Below are 23,887 nucleotides of genomic sequence, written 5' to 3'. Positions count from 1 at the left end.
TATCTTTGGACATATGTGTTCTATGAACAACTTTAAATTGAATTAGGGAATGTTTAGCACAGATAGAGGAAGTATTGACTAATTGTAAAATCTGCCCCCAATCATCCACGGAAATGATAAACCCCAATTCCTGTTCCCAATCTACCTTAATCTTATCAAATGGAGCTTTCCTAAGTTTCATAATAATATTATAAATCATAGCCGATGCACCTTTCTGACATGGATTAAGGTTAATTATAGTATCTAAAATGTATGTAGGAGGAAGCATTGGAAAGGAAGAAAGTATAGTACTTAGGAAATTTCTAACTTGTAGATATCTAAAAAAATGTATTCTTGATAAGTTATATTTATTAGATAATTGTTCAAAAGACATAAGGGAACCATTGTTACGTACCCCGTAACTGGGTTGCCAAACCAGCAGAAATGGATCACTCAGTTGGAGTCTGGAGTACTAGAACTAAGAAAGTTTTATTAAAGAAACAAGCAACACAGTAATCGAAAGGATAATAAATGCAACAATTCAACAATGATAACCATACATGTGCACAGAATTAAGATAACAGCATCAATCAAGCTCTATCGTTGTCTAGGGGTAAATGACCAATTTCAAAATGACTCAAAGTTCAGTCCAGTTTAGTAGTTCAGTTCGCAGTAATCGTTGCCATGGCGGTGGACAACGTGGGGGAAGAGAGAGATAGAATAGGAACAACTCATCATTCAGAACGGCTTCACTCACACACCAGCAAGATGGCTCACAGACCGGCGAGATGGCTCACAAACAGCTTTTGGGCGGGTCCTTGGTGATGTCACCTGAGGTCACCGACTGTGACCCCTCCTCCAGATGCGGTCGATCCTCTGCAGTGAACCCGGCACCCAGGCAAGGGCGGACACACACCGGGTTCCCGCTGATCGTACCTTTCCACCCTTGTCGTTGTCTGGCACTTCTCACCCACTCGTGAGAAGCGCACCGCTTCCAGGGTCTCGTTACCTCGGGTGGCGTGTGTGTCTGTCTTAGCGAACCTGTCCCTTTTTATCCCCCTGCTGGGGTATCGCCTGTCCATCACTTCAAACAGTTCAGGGTTCAAAGGGGGGGAGCCGCTCCAGACAGCTCTTCCTCCCACATCCCTTCATTACACATCTCCAGACGCTGCTCCATTGTTCCTTATCTCTCCTTCCCCTGAGGGCAGGTGGCAGACCAACTGCTGATGCCACTGATGCTAGCCCAGGCCAGCAAACATCTTAATTTTATGTGTATTCTCGTAACACTTCCCCCCTTTAAGGATTTTTACCGGGAGGTAAAAATTACAAACATGACTACATTATCTGATACATACACAATATACATCTTTAACAGTTATTTAGCTAATACAGAGAATTTGAAGCTGTCAACACCTTGACAGACAGTCATCACATTTTCTGTTCCTTTTACACGTGTTATTAATAATCCCTTAGACCAGGCTCCAACTCAGCAAACTTCATAGTGGCCAAAAACACTGATGAATTGCGACCAATGTAACCTCTCATTTGGTTTTGTCCCGGACCACAATAACAAGGGTCGTCCCATTCCGACTCAATTTTCCCTCGCAAGGGCTTAGTAGGAGGGGGACGGGTATTGACCGCAGAGTTATTGCAAAACTTCCTGCAGTACCCCACCATCTCCAAGAGCCTTCCGAGGGCCCTCTTGTCTGTCGGGGTTGGGAGGTCAGCGATAGCCTGCACTGTAGCTTGCATCACTGCCAGCTGCCCCTGTGTCACCACAATTCCCAGGTAAGTGACTCTCGTGTGGCCGAATTCATTTTTTTCAAGGTTCACTATCAAACTGGCTTCAGACAGCCGTATTAAATTGCCAATACACACCTCTGTGTTCATCAGCCCTTTAGTCACTGAATTACTCGAAAAATATGGGTGTTGTTTACTTGGCTGCCCTATTGTAACAGACATAACCCAACGTCCCAGTTCTTTGCATTTCCTCGGGACAATCAAACACATGGGTGCGAGTCGTTTAATTACTCCTTCGGGGATTAAGGGAGAGACCTTATCAGTAGACCTGGCCAAAACAATAGCCTTCTCCCATCTGACCGATCCCATCCTAATCTTTTCAAAATGGTTTTTTCCTCTTATCAAGGGGCCCCTAGCATCATTGATTTCCACGCTAACACCGACTAGGTTTGTTAGCATATCAAAAGCCGGTGACCGTCTCAGTTCGCGTCGGTCATGATCAATAACATTCTTCCCCCTGGGCAGCCGGTAAATCTCTTTCATGATTCCACCAACTGTTTCCTCCAGCACCGCAAAATGTCCACCGGGGGGTACCTCGTGGGCCATGTTAAAAACCTCATCCCCATAACTCTTTTGCACCACCCCCCACTCCTCATCTGCGGATGCTGTACTTGATTTCCCTTTCTTCCTTAGCACTTCCTCATCCGCACAATAGCTTGTCAAGGCTGTGTCAGAGAGAGCGGTCTCGGCAAAAACCATCAGCCCCTCGTCTCGCTCCTGCGTCTGCACAAATTCTTTCCTGGCTACTGCTACGTCCGTCCCAGCTCCCTCACTACCTCTTATCTCACTACACCCTGTCTCATACAAGGTTGGCAGAAATGTTTCAGCCAAATTCACCATCGCGGGCGGGGCCTCCATGCTGGCAGGCTGACCCGTCAATCTCACGACTGGGAACACGATTCCTCCGGCGATGTCATTACCGAGCAAGACTTCCACGTCTTTCATCGGTAATTCGGACCTCACCCCAATCGTGACTAGTCCAGAGACCAGGTTGCTCTGTAAATGTATCTGGTGCAAAGGGACTGACTCTGTCCCTTCCCCAACACCTTTGACCTCTACCTCCCCAGTCTGGGTCTCTGAGCTAAACTCTAATACACTCTTCAGTATTAGTGACTGACACGCTCCCGTGTCTCTCCAGATCCGCACTGGAACTGGTTTTAACCTCTCCTTCACTGACACCAGTCCGGCCGAGATAAACCTCTCGCGCCCTTCCTGGACTTTTTCAGACCTGTCCTTCCCTAGCGGTTCGCTTAACAGCTCAATACAGCCATTCAAAATTTCCGCTTTTCCTTTCCCCGTCTCCTTCCTTGGGGCAAAGCACCTGGACGCAAAGTGTCCGACTTTCCCACAATTATAACAGACGACCCCAGGAGACTTCCTACCAGACTGCTCCCGGTCTACCTTATCCTTTTCACTAGTCCCCGGCTTACTTTCTGACTTTTCCGGCGGACTCTCCCCTCCGTCCTGACTACCCTTCTGGTAGCCTTTACTCGGGGCAACCTTCATTTTATGCGTCAACGCATACTCATCCGCCAACTTAGCAGTTGCGGCTAACGTGGCTGCCTCTTTCTCATCGAGGTAGGGTCTCATACCCTCAGGGACACAACCTTTAAACTGCTCAATCAGAATCAGCTGCAGCAGTCTGTCATAATCCCCCTCTACCCCTTTCGAGGCGCACCAACGCTCACAATATGTTTGCATCTCACGAGCAAACTCCAAATACGTGCGGTCCCACTGCTTCCTCGCATTCCGGAACCTCTGCCGGTATGCCTCCGGGACCAACTCATAAATCCTGAGGATGGCCTCCTTCACCACCTCATACTTCTGGGCATCTTCCGGGGATAAAGCGGAGTAAGCTTGTTGGGCCTTCCCTTTCAGTACACTCTGAAGTAAAACAACCCACTTATCCCTCGGCCAGTCCTGACTTATAGCTACTTTTTCGAAGTGGAGAAAGTACCTATCCACATCGGTATCGTCAAATGGGGGAACCAGCCTAACCTCCTGGGTCGCCCGGAACCCTCCACCTTGGTTCGGCACGAGCCCCTGCTCGGCCCTTATCCTCAACTTTTCCAGCTCAAATTCCCTTTCCCTCTGTTTCTCCTCTCTCTCCAACTGTCTTTCTCTCTCTTGCCTTTCTACCTCTTTCTCTCTCTCTCGCCTTTCTAACTCTTTCTCTTTCTCCCGCCTTTCTAACTCTCTCTCTTTCTCCTGCCTTTCTAACTCTCTCTCTTTCTCCTGCCTTTCTAACTCTCTCTCTCTCTCTCCCGCCTTTCTAACTCTCTCTCCTGCCTTTCTAACTGCTTCTCTTCGTGTTCTAACTGCCGTACCCGGAACTCGTGCTCGAGTCTCAGTTTTTCAAGCTGTACCTGTACCGCGTCTCCTGCAGGTTTTTCAATAGACACCACCCCCAGCTCACCTTGGGGAAACACACCTTTAGATACATAGTGCTCTACAATAGCTCTGTGTATCTCCTCTCTCCTCATTGTCGACTTCACCTTAGCAAGATTCACCCGTTTTGCCACAGCTATCAATTCCGATTTCCCGGCATCCTCTAATGCCTCCAAGGTCGGCGCCTTTATAAATTCCTCAACCTCCATTTCTGCTGTTTGTCTTTTCTTTCTTTCGGGAATTTTAACCCAATCAATTTACTCCGTCCCAAATTTAGCGTTCAAAATCGCGGACGAGAACCCCACTTATGTTACGTACCCCGTAACTGGGTTGCCAAACCAGCAGAAATGGATCACTCAGTTGGAGTCTGGAGTACTAGAACTAAGAAAGTTTTATTAAAGAAACAAGCAACACAGTAATCGAAAGGATAATAAATGCAACAATTCAACAATGATAACCATACATGTGCACAGAATTAAGATAACAGCATCAATCAAGCTCTATCGTTGTCTAGGGGTAAATGACCAATTTCAAAATGACTCAAAGTTCAGTCCAGTTTAGTAGTTCAGTTCGCAGTAATCGTTGCCATGGCGGTGGACAACGTGGGGGAAGAGAGAGATAGAATAGGAACAACTCATCATTCAGAACGGCTTCACTCACAGACCAGCAGGATGGCTCACAGACCAGCGAGATGGCTCACAAACAGCTTTTGGGCGGGTCCTTGGTGATGTCACCTGAGGTCACCGACTGTGACCCCTCCTCCAGATGCGGTCGATCCTCTGCAGTGAACCCGGCACCCAGGCAAGGGCGGACACACACCGGGTTCCCGCTGATCGTACCTTTCCACCCTTGTCGTTGTCTGGCACTTCTCACCCACTCGTGAGAAGCGCACCGCTTCCAGGGTCTCGTTACCTCGGGTGGCGTGTGTGTCTGTCTTAGCGAACCTGTCCCTTTTTATCCCCCTGCTGGGGTATCGCCTGTCCATCACTTCAAACAGTTCAGGGTTCAAAGGGGGGGAGCCGCTCCAGACAGCTCTTCCTCCCACATCCCTTCATTACACATCTCCAGACGCTGCTCCATTGTTCCTTATCTCTCCTTCCCCTGAGGGCAGGTGGCAGACCAACTGCTGATGCCACTGATGCTAGCCCAGGCCAGCAAACATCTTAATTTTATGTGTATTCTGGTAACACCATCTAAAAATAAATCCAAAAACCGTGAAATACCCTTAGTCTTCCAAATTTGAAAAGCACGATCCGTAAAAGAGGGAGGAAAAAATATGTTACCTAAAATAGGAATCGCTAACCCAAATTGATTAAGATCAAAAAATTTTCTGAATTGAAACCAAATACGTAAGGTATATTTAACTATCGGGTTAGACACCTGTTTAAGGCGTTTCAAATCAAAAGGAAGAGAGGAACCTAAAATAGAGCCAAGTGTAAAACCCTGAACAGATTGTAATTCCAATGCTACCCATTTAGGAATGGATAGTATATCCTGGTCAAGTAACCAGAATTTCATATGTCGAATATTAATTGCCCAATAATAAAATCTAAAGTTAGGTAATGCTAAGCCTCAATCATCTTCTATACCTCTTACAGTCACCTCTCATCCTCCTTTGCTTCAAAGAGAAATGCTCACTCAACCTTTCCTCATAAGACATGCTCTCTAGTCCAGGCAGCATTCTGGTAAACCTCCTCTGCTCAAATCCAGCTGCATCAATTCCTGTGTCCAACACACAACACAAAAGGGCTGCAAGCATCCCCACCATCTTGAAGTTTTAGGGACGGCACAGTAGTATAGCAGTTAGCGCAGTCGATTTACCAATCAGGGTAAACTCTTGCCACTGCCTGTAAGAAAATCTTATGATCATGTCAGTTTCCTCTACCAGTCCAAAGATGCATGATTAGATAGGCTGCACTTTTAAAAGGTGGAAATCATAATAGCCGAGTCACACATAGCTATGCCTCTAACTTCTAACATCAAACACCTATTTAGCAACCTGCACCTTCCTCAAGTTCAAGTATGAGTTCATTGTCATGGGCATACATACTCAGGGTGTAAATGCCATGAAGATAAGCTTTATGCAGCAGCCACACAGTACATCACAAACAGGACAAACAAATTAACATTGACATTAATTATAACTTCCACAACAAAATGAATGAAATAAACATAACAAAATTAATATAAATTAAGAGAGAAGTTAGAAATATAGAACAAGGTAGTGTAAGGTCTTATTAGGTCTGTTCAGAACATGATGGCAGTGGGGAAGAAGTTGTTGTTGGACCTTTATGTTTTTATCAATTTTTATTTAACAATATATATGAACATCCTTCTTTTAATTTTTTTTTCCTTGCCAGACTAATCGAAGCTGAAGATTGTGAGGGCAGCAATGAAACATTTCTATGGACTGGGAAATGTGACGTGATGTTTCTCCCATGTCACAAATGTGGTTTTCATACTGAAACATGATTTAAATGTAGGAACAATGAGATGTAGGAGAATGTCGATGTAAAGCATACATGCATGATCTCCATTGTGCTGTGTACAGTCACTTTAAGACACTCTGCAGCGCACCACACAAAGACTGTTGCAAGTTTGGTGCTTAACGTTCTCTTTACATTCTGTACTAGGTATGGCAGCTGAAGTGAAGAAGCACAACTTGGTCTGGAGGCAAGCTGGAGATAATGTCACCCTGACTTGTAAATACCAACTTAGATCTGATCCAAATGGCTACTTGGACATCGAGTGGACGGTCAAAAGTAAAAACTTTAATGAATCAGATAAATTGGTAAATAAATATACAATACTTAGGGCTAGGAGATACTGAAGTTTATAGCATTTTCAGATTTTGATAACTCACATAAATAAACAAAAGTCATAGAAGATGGGAACAGTGGTGGAAGTTTGTTAATTAGTCTACATCCACTTAATATTTTAGTGAGATCACTTCGAAGTTCAAAGTTCAGAGTTCAGAGTAAATTTATTATCAAATACATTTTGTTTTCTTGTGGGCATACACAATATATCCAAGAAACACAAAAGTATCAATGAAAAACCAACAGGAAGAACAACCAACCAATGTGCAAAAGACAACAAACTGTGCAAATACAAAAATAATAATAATAATAATAATAATAATAATAATAAATAAAGCAATAAATATTGAGAACATGAGATGAAGAGTCCTTGAAAGAGAGTCCATAGGTTGTGGGAATAGTTCAGTGATGGGGTAAGTGAAGTTGAGTGAAGTTATCTCATCTGGTTCAAGGGCCTGATGGCTGAGGGATAATTACTGTTCCTGAACCTGGTTGAGTGGGTCCTGAGGCTCTTGTACCTTCTTCTAGATAGTAGCAGTGAGAAGAGACCACGGCCTTGTTGATGAATGCCGTTTTCCTGTGACAGAGCTCCATGTAAATGTGCTCAATATGGGAGGGTTTTACCCATGATGGACCGGGCCATATCCACTACATTTTGTAGGATTTTCCACTCAAGGGCATTGGTGTTTCCATATCAGGAAGTGATGCAACCAGCCAATATACTCTCCACCACACATCTATAGAAGTTTTCCAAAGTTTTAGATGTCATGAGTGTCATAGAAAAGTCTTATTTGCAAAATTCCAATGACTATGGACCCAACCTGTTACAATATCCCTCATAAAACAACCCAAAATGTCCCTGCAATCAATCTCATGACCCTTAAAACCTTTTTGTCGGTAGTCACATTGCTCCTGTGCTGTGCATTTCTGTGACTGCAGTGGAGTTGGAGACTGGGAAAAGGTAAATTTGAATCCAACCTACCAAGTCACCATGGATCCCATATGACTTAATCTTCTGGATCAGCCGACCATGAAGCACCAGTCTGAAAGATTACTAACATTGGCCTTGAATGCAGTCAATAACTCGGCCTACAAATTCTCTGTGGTAGAGAATTCCTAAAGTTTCTTCTTTTTCTTTATCTTGAAAGGGCAACCTCTCATCCTGAACCTATGCCTGAGTTCTATTTCCATTTACAAATGGAATTGTTATCTTAACATCCATGTTTAGTAGATACTGGGTGTCAGATGTGGGATGTCTGGGAGACTCCCAGCCTCCCGGACGGCCACATCTGCACCAGGTGCATTGAGCTGCAGCTCCTTAGGGACCGAGTTAGGGAACTGGAGATGCAGCTCGATGACCTTCGTCTGGTCAGGGAAAGTGAGAAGGTGATAGGTAAGAGCTATAGGCAAGTAGTCACACTGGGGCCTTGGGAGACAGGTAAGTGGGTAACAGTCAGGAGAGGGAAGGGCAGGAGTCAGATGCTAGAGAGCCCCTGTGACTGTCCCCCTTAACAATAAGTACTTCTATTTGAGTACTGTTAGGGGGGATGGCCTACCTGGGGGGAGCAACAGTGGCACAGAGTCCGGCCCTGTGGCTCAGAAGGGTAGGGAAAGGAAGAGGATGGCAGCAGTAATAGGGGACTCTATAGTTAGGGGGGGGGTCAGACAGGCAATTCTGTGGACGCAGGAAAGAAACACGGTTGGTAGTTTGCCTCCTGGGTGCCAGGGTCAGGGATGTTTCTGATTGCGAATATCCTGAAGTGGGAAGGTGAACAGCCAGAGGTCGTGGTACAAATTGGTACCAATGACAGAGGCAGGAAAAGGGAGGAGGTCCTGAAAACAGACTGCAGCGAGTTAGGAAGGAAGTTGAGAAGCAGGACCTCAAAAGTAGTAATCTCGGGATTACTGCCTGTGCCACGCGACAGTGAGAATAGGAATAGAATGAGGCGGAGGATAAATGTGTGGCTGAGGGATTGGAGCAAGGGGCAGGGATTCAGATTTCTGGATCATTGGGACTTCTTTTGGGGCAGGTGTGACCTGTACAAAAAGGATGGGTTGCATTTGAATCCTAGGGGGACCAATATCCTGGCGGGGAGGTTTGCTAAGGCGAATAGGGAGAGTTTAAACTAGGATTGCTGGGGGGTGGGAACCAAACTGAAGAAACGGAAAAAGGAGCGGTCGGTTCACAAATAGAGAAAGCTTGTAGACAGTGTGAGAGGGAGGATAGGCAGATGATAGGGGAGGGATGTGCTCAGACCGATGCTTTGAGATGTGTCTATTTTAATACAAAGAGTATTATGAACAAAGCGGATGAGCTTAGAGTGTGGATCAGTACTTGGAGCGATGATATTGTGGCCATTACAGAGACTTGGATGGTCAGGGGCAGGAATGGTTACTTGGAGTGCCAGACTTCAGATGTTTCAGAAAGGACAGGGAGGGAGTCAAAAGAGGTGGGAGCATGGTACTGCTGATCAGAGATAGTGTCACGGCTGCAGAAAAGGAGGAAGTCATGGAGGGATTGTCTACGGAGTCTCTGTGGGTGGAGGTTAGGAACAGGAAGGAGTCAATAACTCTACTGGGTGATTTTTATAGACCGCCTAATAATAACAGGGACATCAAGGAGCAGATAGGGAGACAGATTCTGAAAAGTTCTAATAATAACAGGGTTGTCGTGGTAGGGATTTTAATTTCCTAAATATTGATTGGTATCTCCCTAGAGCAAGGGGTTTAGATGGGGTGGAGTTTGTTAGTTGTGTTCAGGAAGGTTTCTTGACACAAAATGCAGATAAGCCTACAAGAGGAGAGGCTGTACTTGATCTGGTATTTGGAAATGAACCTGGTCAGGTGTCAGATCTCTCAGTGGGAGAGAATTTTGGAGATAGTGATCACAATTCTATCTCCTTTACCATAGCATTGGAGAGGGATAGGAACAGACAAGTTAGGAAAGCGTTTAATTGGAGTAAGGGGAAATATGAGACTATCAGGCAGGAACTTGGAAGCATAAATTGGGAACAGATGTTCTCAAGGAAATGTACGGCAGAAATGTGGCAAATGTTCAGGGGATATTTGCGTGGAGTTCTGCATAGGTACATTCCAATGAGACAGGGAAAGGATGGTAGGGTATAGGAACCGTGGTGTACAAAGGCTATTGTAAATCTAGTCAAGAAGAGAAGAAAAGCTTACAAAAGGTTCAAAAAACCATGTAATGATAGAGATCTAGAAGATTATAAGGCCAGCAGGAGGGAGCTTAAGAATGAAATTCAGAGAGCCAGAAGGGGCCATGAGAAGGCCTTGGCAGACATAATTAAGGAAAACCCCAAGGCATTCTACAAGCATGTGAAGAGCAAGAGGATAAGATGTGAGAGAATAGGACCTATCAAGTGTGACAATGGAAAAGTGTGTATGGAACTGAAGGAAATAGCAGAGGTACTTAATGAATACTTTGCTTCAGTATTCAGTGCAGAAAAGGATCTTGGTGATTGTAGGGAAGACTTGCAGTGGATTGAAAAGCTTGAGCATATAGACATTAAGAACGAGGATGTGCTGGAGCTTTTGGAAAACATCAAGTTGGATAAGTCACCGGGACCGGATGAGATGTACCCCAGGCTACTCTGGGAGGCGAGGGAGGAGATTGCTGAGCCTCTGGTGATGATCTTTGCATCATCAATGGGGACGGGAGAGGTTCCGGAGGATTGGAGGGTTGCTGATGTTGTTCCCTTATTCAAGAAAGAGAGTAGAGATAGCCCAGGAAATTATAGACCAGTGAGTCTTATTTCAGTGGTTGGTAAGTTGATGGAAAAGATCCTGAGAGGCAGGATTTATGAACATTTGGAGAGGCATAATATGATTAGGAATAGTCAGCATGGCTTTGTCAAAGGCAGGTCGTGCCTTACAAGCCTGATTAAAATTTTGAGGATGTGACTAAACATATTGATGAAGGTAGAGCAGTAGATGTAGTGTATATGGATTTCAGCAAGGCATTTGATAAGGTACACCATGCGAGGTTTATTGAGAAAGTAAGGAGGCATGGGATCCAAGGGGACATTGCTTTGTGGATCCAGAAATGGCTTGCCCACAGAAGGCGGAGAGTGGTTGTAGATGGGTCATATTCTGCATGGAGGTCAGTGACCAGTGGTGTGCCTCAGGGATCTGTTCTGGGACCCCTTCTCTTTGTGATTTTTATAAATGACCTGGATGAGGAAGTGGAGGGATGGGTTAGTAAATTTGCTGATGACACAAAAGTTGGGGGTGTTGTGGATAGTGTGGAGGGTTGTCAGAGGTTACAGTGGGACATTGATAGGATGCAAAACTGGGCTGGGAAGTGGCAGATGGAGTTCAACCCAGATAAGTATGAAGTGGTTCATTTTTGGTAGGTCAAATATGATGGCAGAATATAGTATCAATGGTAAGACTTTTGGCAGCATGGAGGATCAGAGGGATCTTGGGGTCCAAGTCCATAGCTGCTGTGCAGGTTGACTGTGTGGTTAAGAAGGCATACAGTGTATTGGCCTTCATCAACTGTGGGATTCAGTTTAAGAGCCGAGAAGTAATGTTACAGCAATATAGGACCTTGGTCAGACCCCACTTAGAGTACCGTGCTCAGTTCTGGTCACCTCACTACTAGAAGGATGTGGAAACTATAGAAATGGTGCAGAGGAGAATTTACAAGGATGTTGCCTGGATTGGGGAACATGCCTTATGAGAATAGGTTGAGTGAACTCAGCCTTTTCTCCTTGGATCGGCGGAGGATGAGAGGTGATCTGATAGAGGTGTATAAGACGACGAGAGGCATCGATCCTGTGGATAGTCAGAGGCTTTTTCCCAGGGCTGAAATAGCTAACACAAGAGGCCATAGTTTCAAGGTGCTTGGGAGTAGGTACAGAGGAGATGTCAGGGTAAGTTTTGTACACAGAGAGTGGTGAGTGCATGGAATGGGCTGCCAGCGATGGTGGTGGAGGCAGACGCAATAGGGTCTTTTAAGAGACTCCTCGATAGGTATATGGAGCTGAGAAAAATCAAGGACTTATGGGTAACCCTAGGTAATTTCTAAAGTAAGGACATGTTTGGCACAGCATTATGTGCCAAAGGGCCTGTATTGTGCTGTAGGTTTTCTATGTTTCTGTGTTTCTATTCATCCCTTTATCCATCTGAGAATCCAAATTGTTTCAAATATCACTTTTCATTTTCTAACTCCAATGAAAATGGACCCTACCTGTCCTAATATTCCTCATACGACACCCCCTGTATCCTTGCAATCAATCTTGTGATCTTCATTTTTTTTTTATTTTCCTAGTCACTTTGTGTCATTAGCTTATCTGAAAAGTAAAAGACAGCTAATGAATCATGAATACCACCTTGGAAGTCTCTTCATCCAGTCATGCTCATGGTGTCAATTCCAGTGTTGACTCTACTCCTGAACAAGGGAAAACAGACTACCTGCATCTAGTCTGTCAGGACCATTTAGAATTTTGTAAATTTGAGCCAGAATATTTGAAGATGGTGCAGTTTAAGAATGAAAATTCAGTAGAGAGACCACTGTATTAAAAATACTAATAAATAGCATAGTATCACTCTCATTTCAGAACTTCAGCATGTGTGGAAACAGTCACATTCAACATGAGGAATACCCACATTATTTACAATTTACCAAAGGAAGACAAGCACCGGAATTTTTAAGTAAATGTCATCTCTCTTCTAAAATTGGAAATATTTATTTTATTATAAAGAAAAACATGTCCCCACATGAACTGCTGTCCCGCTGCCCAACCTGGATAGTTTCATTTTGGATATTTTAGTAAGACTGGTTAATCGTGTTAACTTGGATAACGAGAATAGCTTCAATGCACTGAGGGTAAACCTTGCCTCATATTAACTACTCAAAATGCACTAGCAAGGAAATAAGTAGCAGTTATGCTTCAGATGTGAAAGATTAAAGTAACTTTGGTGGCTTGGCCAGTCAACAAATCTGCTGTTATCCATGACTATAAAATAGAAAGAAGGTTGTTACTAAAGTCCATATGAAACAGTGTAGATAGTTAAAACTCAATGTTGCTTTTGACAGAAGTAGCATTCGCATAAGTAACTACAATATAATGATAAAGAAAAGACTGCTCTTCAAGGCAGCAGTGAAGAAGGAAATTAGAGGACAGAAACAGACCCTTTGGTGCAAATGGTCCATGCTGACTAGGATGCCGATCAAAATTAGCTCCACTCACTCACATTTGGTCCATATCCTTCTAGACCTCCCCATCTATGAACATGTCCAACTGTCTTTTAAGTGTTGTTATTGCACTTGCCTCAACTACTTCCTTTGGCAGCTCATTTCATTAAAGGTTCAAGTTACATTTATTATCAAAGTATACATGCAGTATACAACCCTGAGATTCATCTTCTCCAGACAGCCATGAAACAAAGAAAACAACAGCAACCATTCAAAGAAAAACCGTCCTTCACCACGCACAGAAAAAAACAAATCACGCAAACGGCAACATGAAAATCAACCCCCGCACTTGAAACAAAAATGCTAACAAATTTCCTGCAACACACATCAAAGTTGCTTGAATTTCCAGCATCTGCAGAATTCCTGTTGTTGTTTGTTCTAACAAATTTCCTGTTGTATTTGAAAAAAAAATGGTATTGGTTTATTACAGAGATACAGTGAAAAGCTTGTCTTACATATAAAAGCAAGGATGCAACGTTAAGGCTTTATGAAGCATGATTTAGATGAGGAAATTAAAAGTAACATTAGCAAGTTTGCCGATGACACAAAGCTGGGTGGCAGTGTGAGATGTGAGGAGGATGTTATGAGAATGCAGGGTGACTTGGACAGGCTGGGTGAGTGGGCAGATGCATAGCAGATGCAGTTTACTGTGGATAAATGTGAGGTTATCCACTTTGGTGGCAAGAACAGGAAGGCAGATTACTACCTGAATGGTATCAAGTTAGGAAAAGGGGAAGTACAACGAGATCTAGGTGTTCTTGTACATCAATCACTGAAAGCAGGCATGCAGGTACAGCAGGCAGTGAAGAAAGCTAATGGCATGCTGGCCTTCATAACAAGGGGAATTGAGTATAGGAACAAAGAGGTCCTTCTGCAGTTGTACAGGGCCCTGGTGAGACCACACCTGGAATATTGCGTACAGTTTTGGTCTCCAAATTTGAGGAAGGACATTCTAGCTATTGAGGGAGTGCAGCGTAGGTTCACGAGGTTAATTCCCGGGATGGTGGGACTGTCATATATTGAAAGATTGGAGTGACTGGGGTTGTATACACTGGAATTTAGAACGATGAGAGGGGATCTTATTGAAACATATAAGATTATTAAGGGATTAGACACGCTAGAGCTGAAAACATGTTCCCGATGTTGGGGGAGTCCAGAACCAGAGGCCACAGTTTAAGAATAAGGGGTAGACAATTTAGAACGGAGTTGAGGAAAAACTCTTTCACACAGAGGGTTGTGGTTCTGTGGAATGCTCTGCCTCAGAAGGCAGTGGAGGCCAATTCTCTGGATTCTTTCAAGAAAGAGTTAGATAGAGCTCTTAAAGATAGCGGAATGAAGGGATATGGGGAGAAGGCAGGGACGGGGTACTGATTGTGGATGATCAGCCATGATCACAGTGAATGGTGGTGCTGGCTCGAAGGCCTGAATGGCTTACTCCTGCACCTATTGTCTATTGTCACTGGTGAGGCCTCACTTGGAGGACAGTACTGTGAGCACTTTTAGGCCTCTTATCTAAGAGAAGATGTGCTACCATTGCAAACGGTTCAAAGGAGGTTCACGAAAATGATTCTGGGATTGCAAGGCTTATCATATGAAGAGCATCTGATAACTCTGGGTCTGTACTCAATGGAATCCAGATGAGTGAGGGGTGTCGTCATTGAAGTGCCTCGATAGAGTGGATGTGGAGAGGATATTTTCTGGTGGGGGAGCCTAAAATCAGAGGACACAGCCTTAGAACAGAAGGATGCCCTTTTAGAACAGAGGTGAGGAGCAATTTCTTTAGCTGGAGAGTGGTGAATCTGTGGAATTTATTCCCAAAGGTGGCTGTGGAGGCCAAGTCTTTGGGTATATTGAAGGTAGAGGTTGATAGATTCTTGACTGGTCAGGGCATGAAGGGATACAGGGAGAAGGCAGGAGAGTGGGGCCGAGAGTGAAAGTGGATCAGCCACAATGACATGGCAGAGTAGGCTTGTTGGGCCAAATGGCCCAATTCTGCTCCTATATCTTTTAGTATTATATTGTTCAAATGGAGGTGTCTTCAAGTTTCTATTAAATCTTTCCTCTCTCACCTTAAACCTATACCCACTGGTCTGATTCCCAAACCCTGAGGAAAAGACTTTCTGGGGGAAAGGTTTATAAAACCTTTCGGAATCAGAAAATCTCCTTTGCATCTAGAAATGGGAGCCATGGAGATGATTCTCTGTATTTTGAATCACTTGTTGCTGCTGACAGTGGAATCTATTACTGCAAAGCCCTATCTATGCCTCTCATTATTTTATACAACTCTATAAGATCACCACTCAGTCTCTAACACTGCGTAGAAAATTGTTCAAAATCATAAAGTCTAATTGATGAACAGAGTTATATAATGGAGTTTGATTGTTAAGCAGTTCCTTGAATGGTTTGAAAGATTGAAAACAAAATCACTACTGAACCTGGATGGACTGAGTACCTTCAGCTTTCAATAATGTCTGTCCCATTCACCATCTGGCATCTCACACCTTTTGTTACCCAAAACCCAAGATTCTAATCCAGGGAAAGATGAATGAAGATGCAGGTTGGTGTTGGTGTGAAACATTCCTAAAGTTGTAATTCCTACGTTTTCTGCAGATAATAACACTTTCTGGGAGAAAGGTTTATATATTCATTTCGAATCAGAAAATCTCTTTTGCATCTGGAAATGGGAGCCATGGAGATGCTTCTCTGTATATTAAATCACTTGTTGCTGCTGACAGTGGAATCTATTACTGCAAAGTGAAGACAGGGCAGCCACTTCATCAAGAATCTTGGAATTTAACTGTCCAAGGTAGGACATCATGTTATTGTGCTTGTAATGTGGAATTCAAATGCAAGTCAGAGTAACGTGGTGATCTTGTCTCAGTTCAGTGAGCCCTGCTCAATCCTGATTTATGAAGGTGTTGCATGGAGTTTGAATGTTCTCCCTATGACCACAACGGGTTTGTCCTGGTGCTCCAGTTTCCTTCCATAGCCCACGTGAGTCCAGTCGATGGATAAGGAGCACGAACAGGGTGAAATTGATGTGCATACGAGAGGGAATAGGTTGCAGGGAAGTTAGTGGGAGGAATGGAATTGATGGAATTACTCTGTGTATGATGTAGATTAGAGAGACCAAATTACCTCATATAATACAAAATAAGCAAAATATAAATATAAACATAACCTTATGTCGTACTTAGTTTTGATGTTGTTTTTCCTTCCCATGCCGTGTGGCGCACCAGGCAGCAAACTTGCTGTTTCTTTAGTATTTGTCTGTTTTACGAGGCCAAGTTGCTAACTCAACGCTCAACCCAGCGTGGGTGGAAAGCGTGCAAGGAGCTGGCAGGATTTGAACCCTGGACTGCTCGCCTTGAAATCTGGTGCCACCAGCCGCCTACTGAGTTTTGTAGCACCTTTATTAATTATTCACAGTGACAATTCATTCTGCTCTCCCACAGAACTAAGTCTTTCTGAGCATTCATTTTCCACAGTTAAGAGTTAAACGTTGTTCTTAGAGTCAATTTCTTCCCTTATGCTCCTTGTTTATTGGATGGTCTCACCCACGTAAAATGCTGGGATTTCTCTCACATAGATTCAATATGACACCATATTTAAGAGGCAACTGCATGTTCCTAACACACATTTATTATTCAACAATAAATAGTGATGCTGGATGTCTGTCACTCATTCAGTTGCATAAATATTGTGGCTACAAGAGCAGTTCTGGATATTCTGTTGTGACTGACTCACCTCCTCAAAACCTATCTACTAGTTACAAGGGACATCAGGAGGGAAGTGAATGTGTTTGACTTGCTTCAATGGGTTCAGTCCAAAATTCAAGGGACTTAATATCCAGGACAGAACAGCCTGTTAGAATGGCATGGAGGCTTAATGTCCTCTGTTCCATCACTGGCACACTGTACCTGCAAGTGTCAGCAGGTGCATGGTAACACAACCTAAAGTTACCAGTGATGGAGGAGAGGATGCTGAGCCTTAGTGCCATTTAACAAGCTGTTACATCCTGGGTATTAAGTCCCCTGAGTTTTGGACTGAACCCATTGAAGGAGGTCAAACACTAAGTGTTCTCGTCTAATTCATATATTGCTCACGTAGAAAAAAAATCAATTTTTCATTATTGTTGATTTTAAATCTTGGGGCCCTTACCCATTGTGGCAGTATCTTAAATACCACAACAATTCAAACAAAGAGTTCACCAGCAGCTTCACAAGTGCAATTACAGATAAGCAATAAACACCAACTAGCCAGGAAACCATTGAATTAATAAAAAAATTTAATAGGTGTAAGACTCGCTTTGCCTAGTGGCATGATCTCACCTGGCTAAACTTTAGCACTCTTGTTTGGGTGGATGCTGCGTGTTGTGTCCCCTGTGTAACATCAGTACCCCGAAATAACATTCAGTCCACAATGTGCGGTTAAACGGTTAAGATTTTATATTTAAGTATGGGGTTAGTAGAGAAACAAAAAAAAAGGAAAACAAATAAAAGGCGCCAATAATCTCATAAACATGTCCAGTGCACAAACATTGGAGCTCACTGATTCCCTTTTGCTGATCCTCCTCCACTCGCCGTCGACCCCTGGGCTCCCGCCCCGAGCCCAGGCCCAGCGGGTCCGGCAACCGTCTCCTCAAGCCACCTCTTCTCTCTTCATCCTCTTCACCCCTTCTCCCCAAAGCCCACGCAAACTAACAGCTTTCACACAGACAGAAAGAATAACATCTATCCCAATTGGTTAGCAAATGAATACAAATCCGTTATCACTAACAATAACTCAAACACGCTGCTGCAGAGAACGTTACAGAGAAGCCATTTCATTATTAGCCTTAGCAAGTAACATGAAAGAAGAAACCCTTACATAGGTATCCACAAACTGCTTTGAGTTAATTAAAATTTGCCCTGTTATATTTGCACTCACAATGGGTTAAATCACTACTGCATGAAGGGAAGTGAAATCAACCCTTTCCAATCTCATCTATTCTTTAGTTGAAAGGTATGAAATATTGGGATGACTCCCGAGATTCTCCAGAGCTAAGCAGACAATGATCCCCATCTTGGCTCTCTCAGGAAAGATGCCACCAGGGATGTACATTACATAAATCCAGATGCAGGTTGATGGGACTATGAAAAATAATAGTTCAGCATGGACTAGATGGGCTGAAGAGCCTGCTTTTGCACTGTACTGCTCTATGGGCTATGACTCATATTATTTTAATATTTTAAATAATCTGATTGAAACATATAAGATTATTAAGGGATTGGACACGCTAGAGGCTGAAAACATGTTCCCGATGTTGGGGGAGTCCAGAACCAGAGGCCACAGTTTAAGAATAAGGGGTAGACAATTTAGAACGGAGTTGAGGAAAAACTTTTTCACACAGAGGGTTGTGGTTCTGTGGAATACTCTGCCTCAGAAGGCAGTGGAGGCCAATTCTCTGGATTCTTTCAAAAAAGAGTTAGATAGAGCTCTTAAAGATAGCGGAGTGAAGGGATATGGGGAGAAGGCAGGAATGGGGTACTGATTGTGGATGATCAGCCATGATCACAGTGAATGGTGATGCTGGCTCGAAGGGCTGAATGGCCTACTCCTGCACCTATTGTCTATTGACTCTAGATAATTAAATCATTGAACTTTTGAAGTATGTGGATTGAGAAGGAAGGAAAGATAAGCCGCGGCCTAAAAGGCAGCTTCAGGGTCTGTTGTACTCCTTGAGGAAAATTGAAATTTGGTTCAATTAGCTTCTGTTATTCAATCCAGTACTGTAGCTTTGCACTGATCCACCATATGGGTTCTATCTCCCATAAGACAACTTCAGAATAATTCTCAATAACATTGTTTTGCAGTTAGTTTCTTAACTACAAATGCTTTCCATTCAATTGTTATTTCCTAGTATTTTTATAAATCGATTTTGGTTATTTTTATTTAATTGGGAATGTCAGGTAAAGAGCAGAAGTCGGAAGATGAAGACATCACCGTAGCTCCAAATAGCAACACAATGTCTCTGAAGAACAGCACGATGTCTGCAGTGAACAGCACGGACACCTCAGGTAAGCTGGCTCAAGGTGCAGTAGTTAAGGGTGAAGCAAGAAAGAGGAGCTTGTATTTGCTGTATAACCACACTTTTCACAAGGTCAGTATGTCTCAACATGCTTTACAGCAACAAATGTTTCTTTGAAGTGTAAGACAAGTTGTATATTGAGGCCCTCCAATGGTCAGGGTCAGCTATGAATATTAAGTCACAGCTGTCTAAGCCAGGGCAGTGAAATATGGACATAAGCTGTTGTCCATGCAACTGCCTTCTCCCCCTCCCACTTTCCATGTAGCTGGTGCATCCAAGGGAATGGCAAACACTGATACAGTTTGCCACCAGTCGCAGGAGTTGCCAGTCAGCATTGACCTCAATGTGGGACTGCCTTAGGGACCCCAGCTCTGGATTTTTCACTCAGGGTTTACTCCTGAAGCCTCCCCATGAGTGGGTATAGCCACAAGGCAGCGGAGGTTTGAAATCAGACTTTCCTTCTCCTAGATGAGCTGCCAACCACGGCTGACAAGCCCCATTTGTCGGAAGCGACTGGTTTTAAGGTATCTGTAACCAACCTTTGTCCCTTCTCCTGTCAGTAAAACAGTTCCGCCGGGCTTAGTAGCTAAGCTACATGTTAGGTCCAGGAGCTGGACTTGGTTGTTAAAGGCGATTTGAGATGCATGCCATTGGGAGCATTTAATAGATAGTGGGAGCTTATCCTCACTGTCACCCCCAGTGATAACAACCTTAAGGAACCAGAAGCTGTGCAGGAAGCATAATTTCAGAATAAAGTCCCATAGATAATGATCTCATAAAGAACGTATGGTTTCCTTTAGTGGAAGAAGTACCAGAGACATCACTTTTGGTTTGGACTTGGAACAAACTAACTAAAAGATTAAATCATGATTTTCAAAGTGGTCACCTCAAAGGGAATTGGGGCTGGATTGTCAGTGATGGCCATGCCAGCAATCCCAACAACTGACAGATGAATAGAAAAGAATGGAAGATTTACTCATACAGTAAGGAAACAAGTCCTTTGACTCACTGCATCAAACATTAATTTCCCATTTTCACTAAATCTACACTAATAACATTTTTCTCTTACTTTCCCAACTAAACTCTCTGATTCCAGTATGTTCTTACATGCAGGGGTAATTTAGAGTAGCAATTAACTTATCAACCCACGAATCATTGAGATGAAATAGGAAACCAGATCTCCCAGGAGAAACTTAAGGAGAATGGCCCAAGGTCAGGAATGAACACAGGTCATAAAAGCTGTGAGACAGTGAGCTAGAAAATAGAACATAGAACAACAGAATATAAGATGAGACCCTTTAGCCCATAATATACTGTATGTGTCAAACATAACACAAAATTAAGCTACAAACAAGGGAAGATCTGCAGATGCTGGAAATCCGAATAACACACACAAAATGCTGGAGGAACTCAGAAGGCCAGGTAGCATCTATGGATAAGAGTAAACTAGTCGATGTTTCGGGCCGAGGCCCTTCATTAAGACTGGAAAAAAGATATGAAAAGTCAGAGTAAGAAGGTGGGGGGAGGGGAGGAAAAAGTACAAGGTGGTAGGTGATAGGTGAAACTGGGAGAGGGGGAGGGGTGAAGTAAAGAGCTGGGAAGTTAATTGGTGAAAGAGATAAAGGGCTGGAGAAGGGGGAACCTGATAGGAGAGGTTAGCAGATCATGAAAGAAAGAAAAGGGGGAGGAGCACCAGGGGGAGGTGATGGGCAAGTAAGGAAATAAGTGAGAGAGGGAAATAGGAATGGGGAATGGTGAGGGGGGTGGGGGACACTACCATTCAGGGTCCCAAACAGTCCTTCCAGGTGAGGCGACTCTTCACCTGTGAGTCTTTTGGGGTCATATACTGTGTCCTGTGCTCCTGGTGTGGCTTCCTGTATATTGGTGAGACCCGATGTAGATTGGAAGATGGCTTTGCCAAGAACTTTCACTCTATCTGCCAGAAAAAGCAGGATCTCCCGGTGGCCACCCATTTTAATTCTACTTCCCATTCCCATTCCGACATGTCATTCCATGGTCTCCTCTGCTGTCGTGATGAGGCCACACTCAGGTTGGAGGAGCAACACCTTATATTTTGTCTGGGTAGCCTCCAATCTGATGGCATGAACATCGATTTTTTGAACTTCCAGTAATTGCATCCCCCCCTTCACCATTCCCCATTCCCTTTTCCCTCTCTTCCCTTATCTCCTCACCTGCCCATCACCTCCCTCTGGTGCTCCTCCCCTTCCCCTTCTTCCATGGTCTTCTGTCCTATCCCATCAGATTCCCCCTTCTTCAGCCCTTTATCTCTTTCACCAACCAACTTCTCAGCTTTTTACTTCACCCTCACTTCCAGTTTCACCTATCACCCACTACCTTGTACTTCTTCCTCTCCTCCCCCCACCTTCTTACTCTGACTTCTCCCCTTCTTTTCCAGTCCTGAAGAGGGTTCTCAGCCCAAAACGTTGACTGTTTGTTCTTTTCCATAGATACTGCCTGGCCTGCTGAGTTCCTCCAGCATCTTGTGTGTATTACAAAATTAAGCTAAGTTGTTCTGCCTGCTCGCGATCCACTCCCTCCATCTCTTGCATATCCATGCGTCCAACTAAAGGTCTCTTAAACATCACTATCATATCTGCTCTGCCACTCGCCTGGCAACTCGTTCCAGACACCAATACTTTCTGTGTAGAAAAAACTTGCCCTGCATATCTCCCTCAAACTTACTTCCTCTCAGCTTAAGTGTATTTGACAGTTCTACCCTGGCATAAAGATTCTGTCAAGCCTATCTATGCCTCTCAAAGCTTTAAAAACTTCTCCCCACAGCCACTGATGCTCCAGAAAAAAACAACACAAATTTATGCAACCTGTCCTTATAACTCATATCCTCTAATTCTGGTCAGCATCTTTGTAAACCTCTTCTTTAAACTTTCTAAAGCTTCCAAATTCTTCCTGTAACCAGAACTGCACACAATACTCTAAATCAAGGGTTCCCAGCCATTTTTATGCCATGGATCCCTACCACTGTCTGAACTCCAAGCGCAGCCCAGTTTTATACAGCTGCAACGTAACATCTTTACTCTTATACTCAAAACCCTGCAAATGAAGACAAGCCTGCCATATACTGTACCTTCTTTGGCATGGGTGACCCTACCAAGAGCCAAAGAATAAAGCCCTGACTCCAGCCAACATAGCTCTCTGGGTCATTGAGGCACACAAGCCTCCAAACCCTACGACAAGGCTGTGCTCCTCTTCGGAGATTATCTGTAATTGTGCTGTCCAAAATCTTATTTAATTTCTATAAATTTGCATTGCAGAACCGTTAAACAAAAATTATTCTTTCTCACAACTTGGGAAATAGCTAATAATTGAATGAAATTGTAAATGCAGCATTGCTGAAATAATTACAATTATCAATAGCAAGGTTTGTTTGCATATTTTGAGTTAATTAAACCTTTTCATTAAGATATACTGAGACAGTTATAGAATGCACTTCGCACATTGATTGCCTAATATACCAAAATCTCAAACCCGAGGAGCTGAAAATGACTCAAGCATCATTAAGCTGATTACTACACAATTTTCACACCTAGGTATAAACATTTGCTTAACTAAAAACTTAACTGTTTATCTTTAAGTGAGGTGCAGGTGATCACCGCTGCTATTTCAACCACACTCCAACATAGGACACGGTTTTGAAGCAACTAATAATATCTCCAAAACTAGGAATAGGAAGGCAAGGAGGAATTTGGGAAAATTACAGTCACCCGTAGTTGGAGTTGCAGGTTGTTGATACTTGGTTCTAATGGACAATATCCAAGGGTTTTATAGGTGGTACGGTGACTCACCTGGTGGAGCCACTGCCTCACAGTGTCAAACACCTGGGATCATAGAATTGCACAACATAGAAGCAGGCCATTTGGTCCATCTGTTCCATGCCAACCAGTAGGCACCCACCTGTATTAACTTCAACACCCAGATCTTTAGATCCTATTACCCAAGTAATTCAAGTGGTCACCTAGCCACTTCTTAAATGCTGTCTGTACCCAACCTCAGCGGAAAAAGCCTGCTTGCATTTACCCTTTCGATACCCCTCAGAATTTTATATACCTATGCTCTTATGTTCTTAAATTCATCTACCTTATTCCATATACTGCGCACATTTAAATCCAACACCTTCAGTCCTGTATTCAGCCTTTGCGATTTTGTCCGTCTTTTATGTTGCAACTCATCCTATTGACTGCAGTTTTGCCCTATCAACAGCCTCTCTTCACTACATGTTGACTCTGTTTGTAAACTAGCTACCTGATCTTCAGCACTATTATCTGCCTTTCCTATGACACTTCTTGCACTGAAATATACGCAGTTCAGGACACTGGTCGCACCACGCTCAACCCTTTGATTCCTAACTTTGTCTGAGGTCTTACCAACATCTGTCAACACAACCTCTCCGCTAACTGTTCTGGCACTCTGGTTCCCATCTCCCTACAGCTCTAGTTTATCCCCACTGTGCAGCATTAACAATTCTTCCTGCCAGGATATTAGTCCCCTTCAGTTCAGGTGCAAGCCGTGCCTTCTTTACAGGTCCCACCTTCTCTGGAAGAGAGCCCAATGATCCAAAAATCTGTGCTGTCC

At 43.6% G+C, this 23,887-nt stretch overlaps 1 protein-coding gene across 1 annotated transcript in view; it reads left to right on the top strand.

Annotated features, from left to right (window-relative positions):
* LOC134340691 (coxsackievirus and adenovirus receptor homolog) overlaps nucleotides 1-23,887 on the top strand; it is a 59,599-nt gene that overhangs the window by 10,599 nt on the left and 25,113 nt on the right. Inside the window, exons 2-4 of the mRNA XM_063038151.1 lie at nucleotides 6,801-6,958; nucleotides 15,817-16,012; nucleotides 19,158-19,265. Coding sequence (XP_062894221.1) covers nucleotides 6,801-6,958; nucleotides 15,817-16,012; nucleotides 19,158-19,265 — 462 coding nt within the window. The remainder of the gene's footprint in view (nucleotides 1-6,800; nucleotides 6,959-15,816; nucleotides 16,013-19,157; nucleotides 19,266-23,887) is intronic.

Source organism: Mobula hypostoma, chromosome X2, assembly GCF_963921235.1.
Source record: "Mobula hypostoma chromosome X2, sMobHyp1.1, whole genome shotgun sequence".
NCBI lineage: Eukaryota > Metazoa > Chordata > Chondrichthyes > Myliobatiformes > Myliobatidae > Mobula > Mobula hypostoma.
The sequence above is the reverse complement of the archived record's forward strand: the minus strand, read 5'-3'. Positions and strand labels throughout refer to the sequence as shown.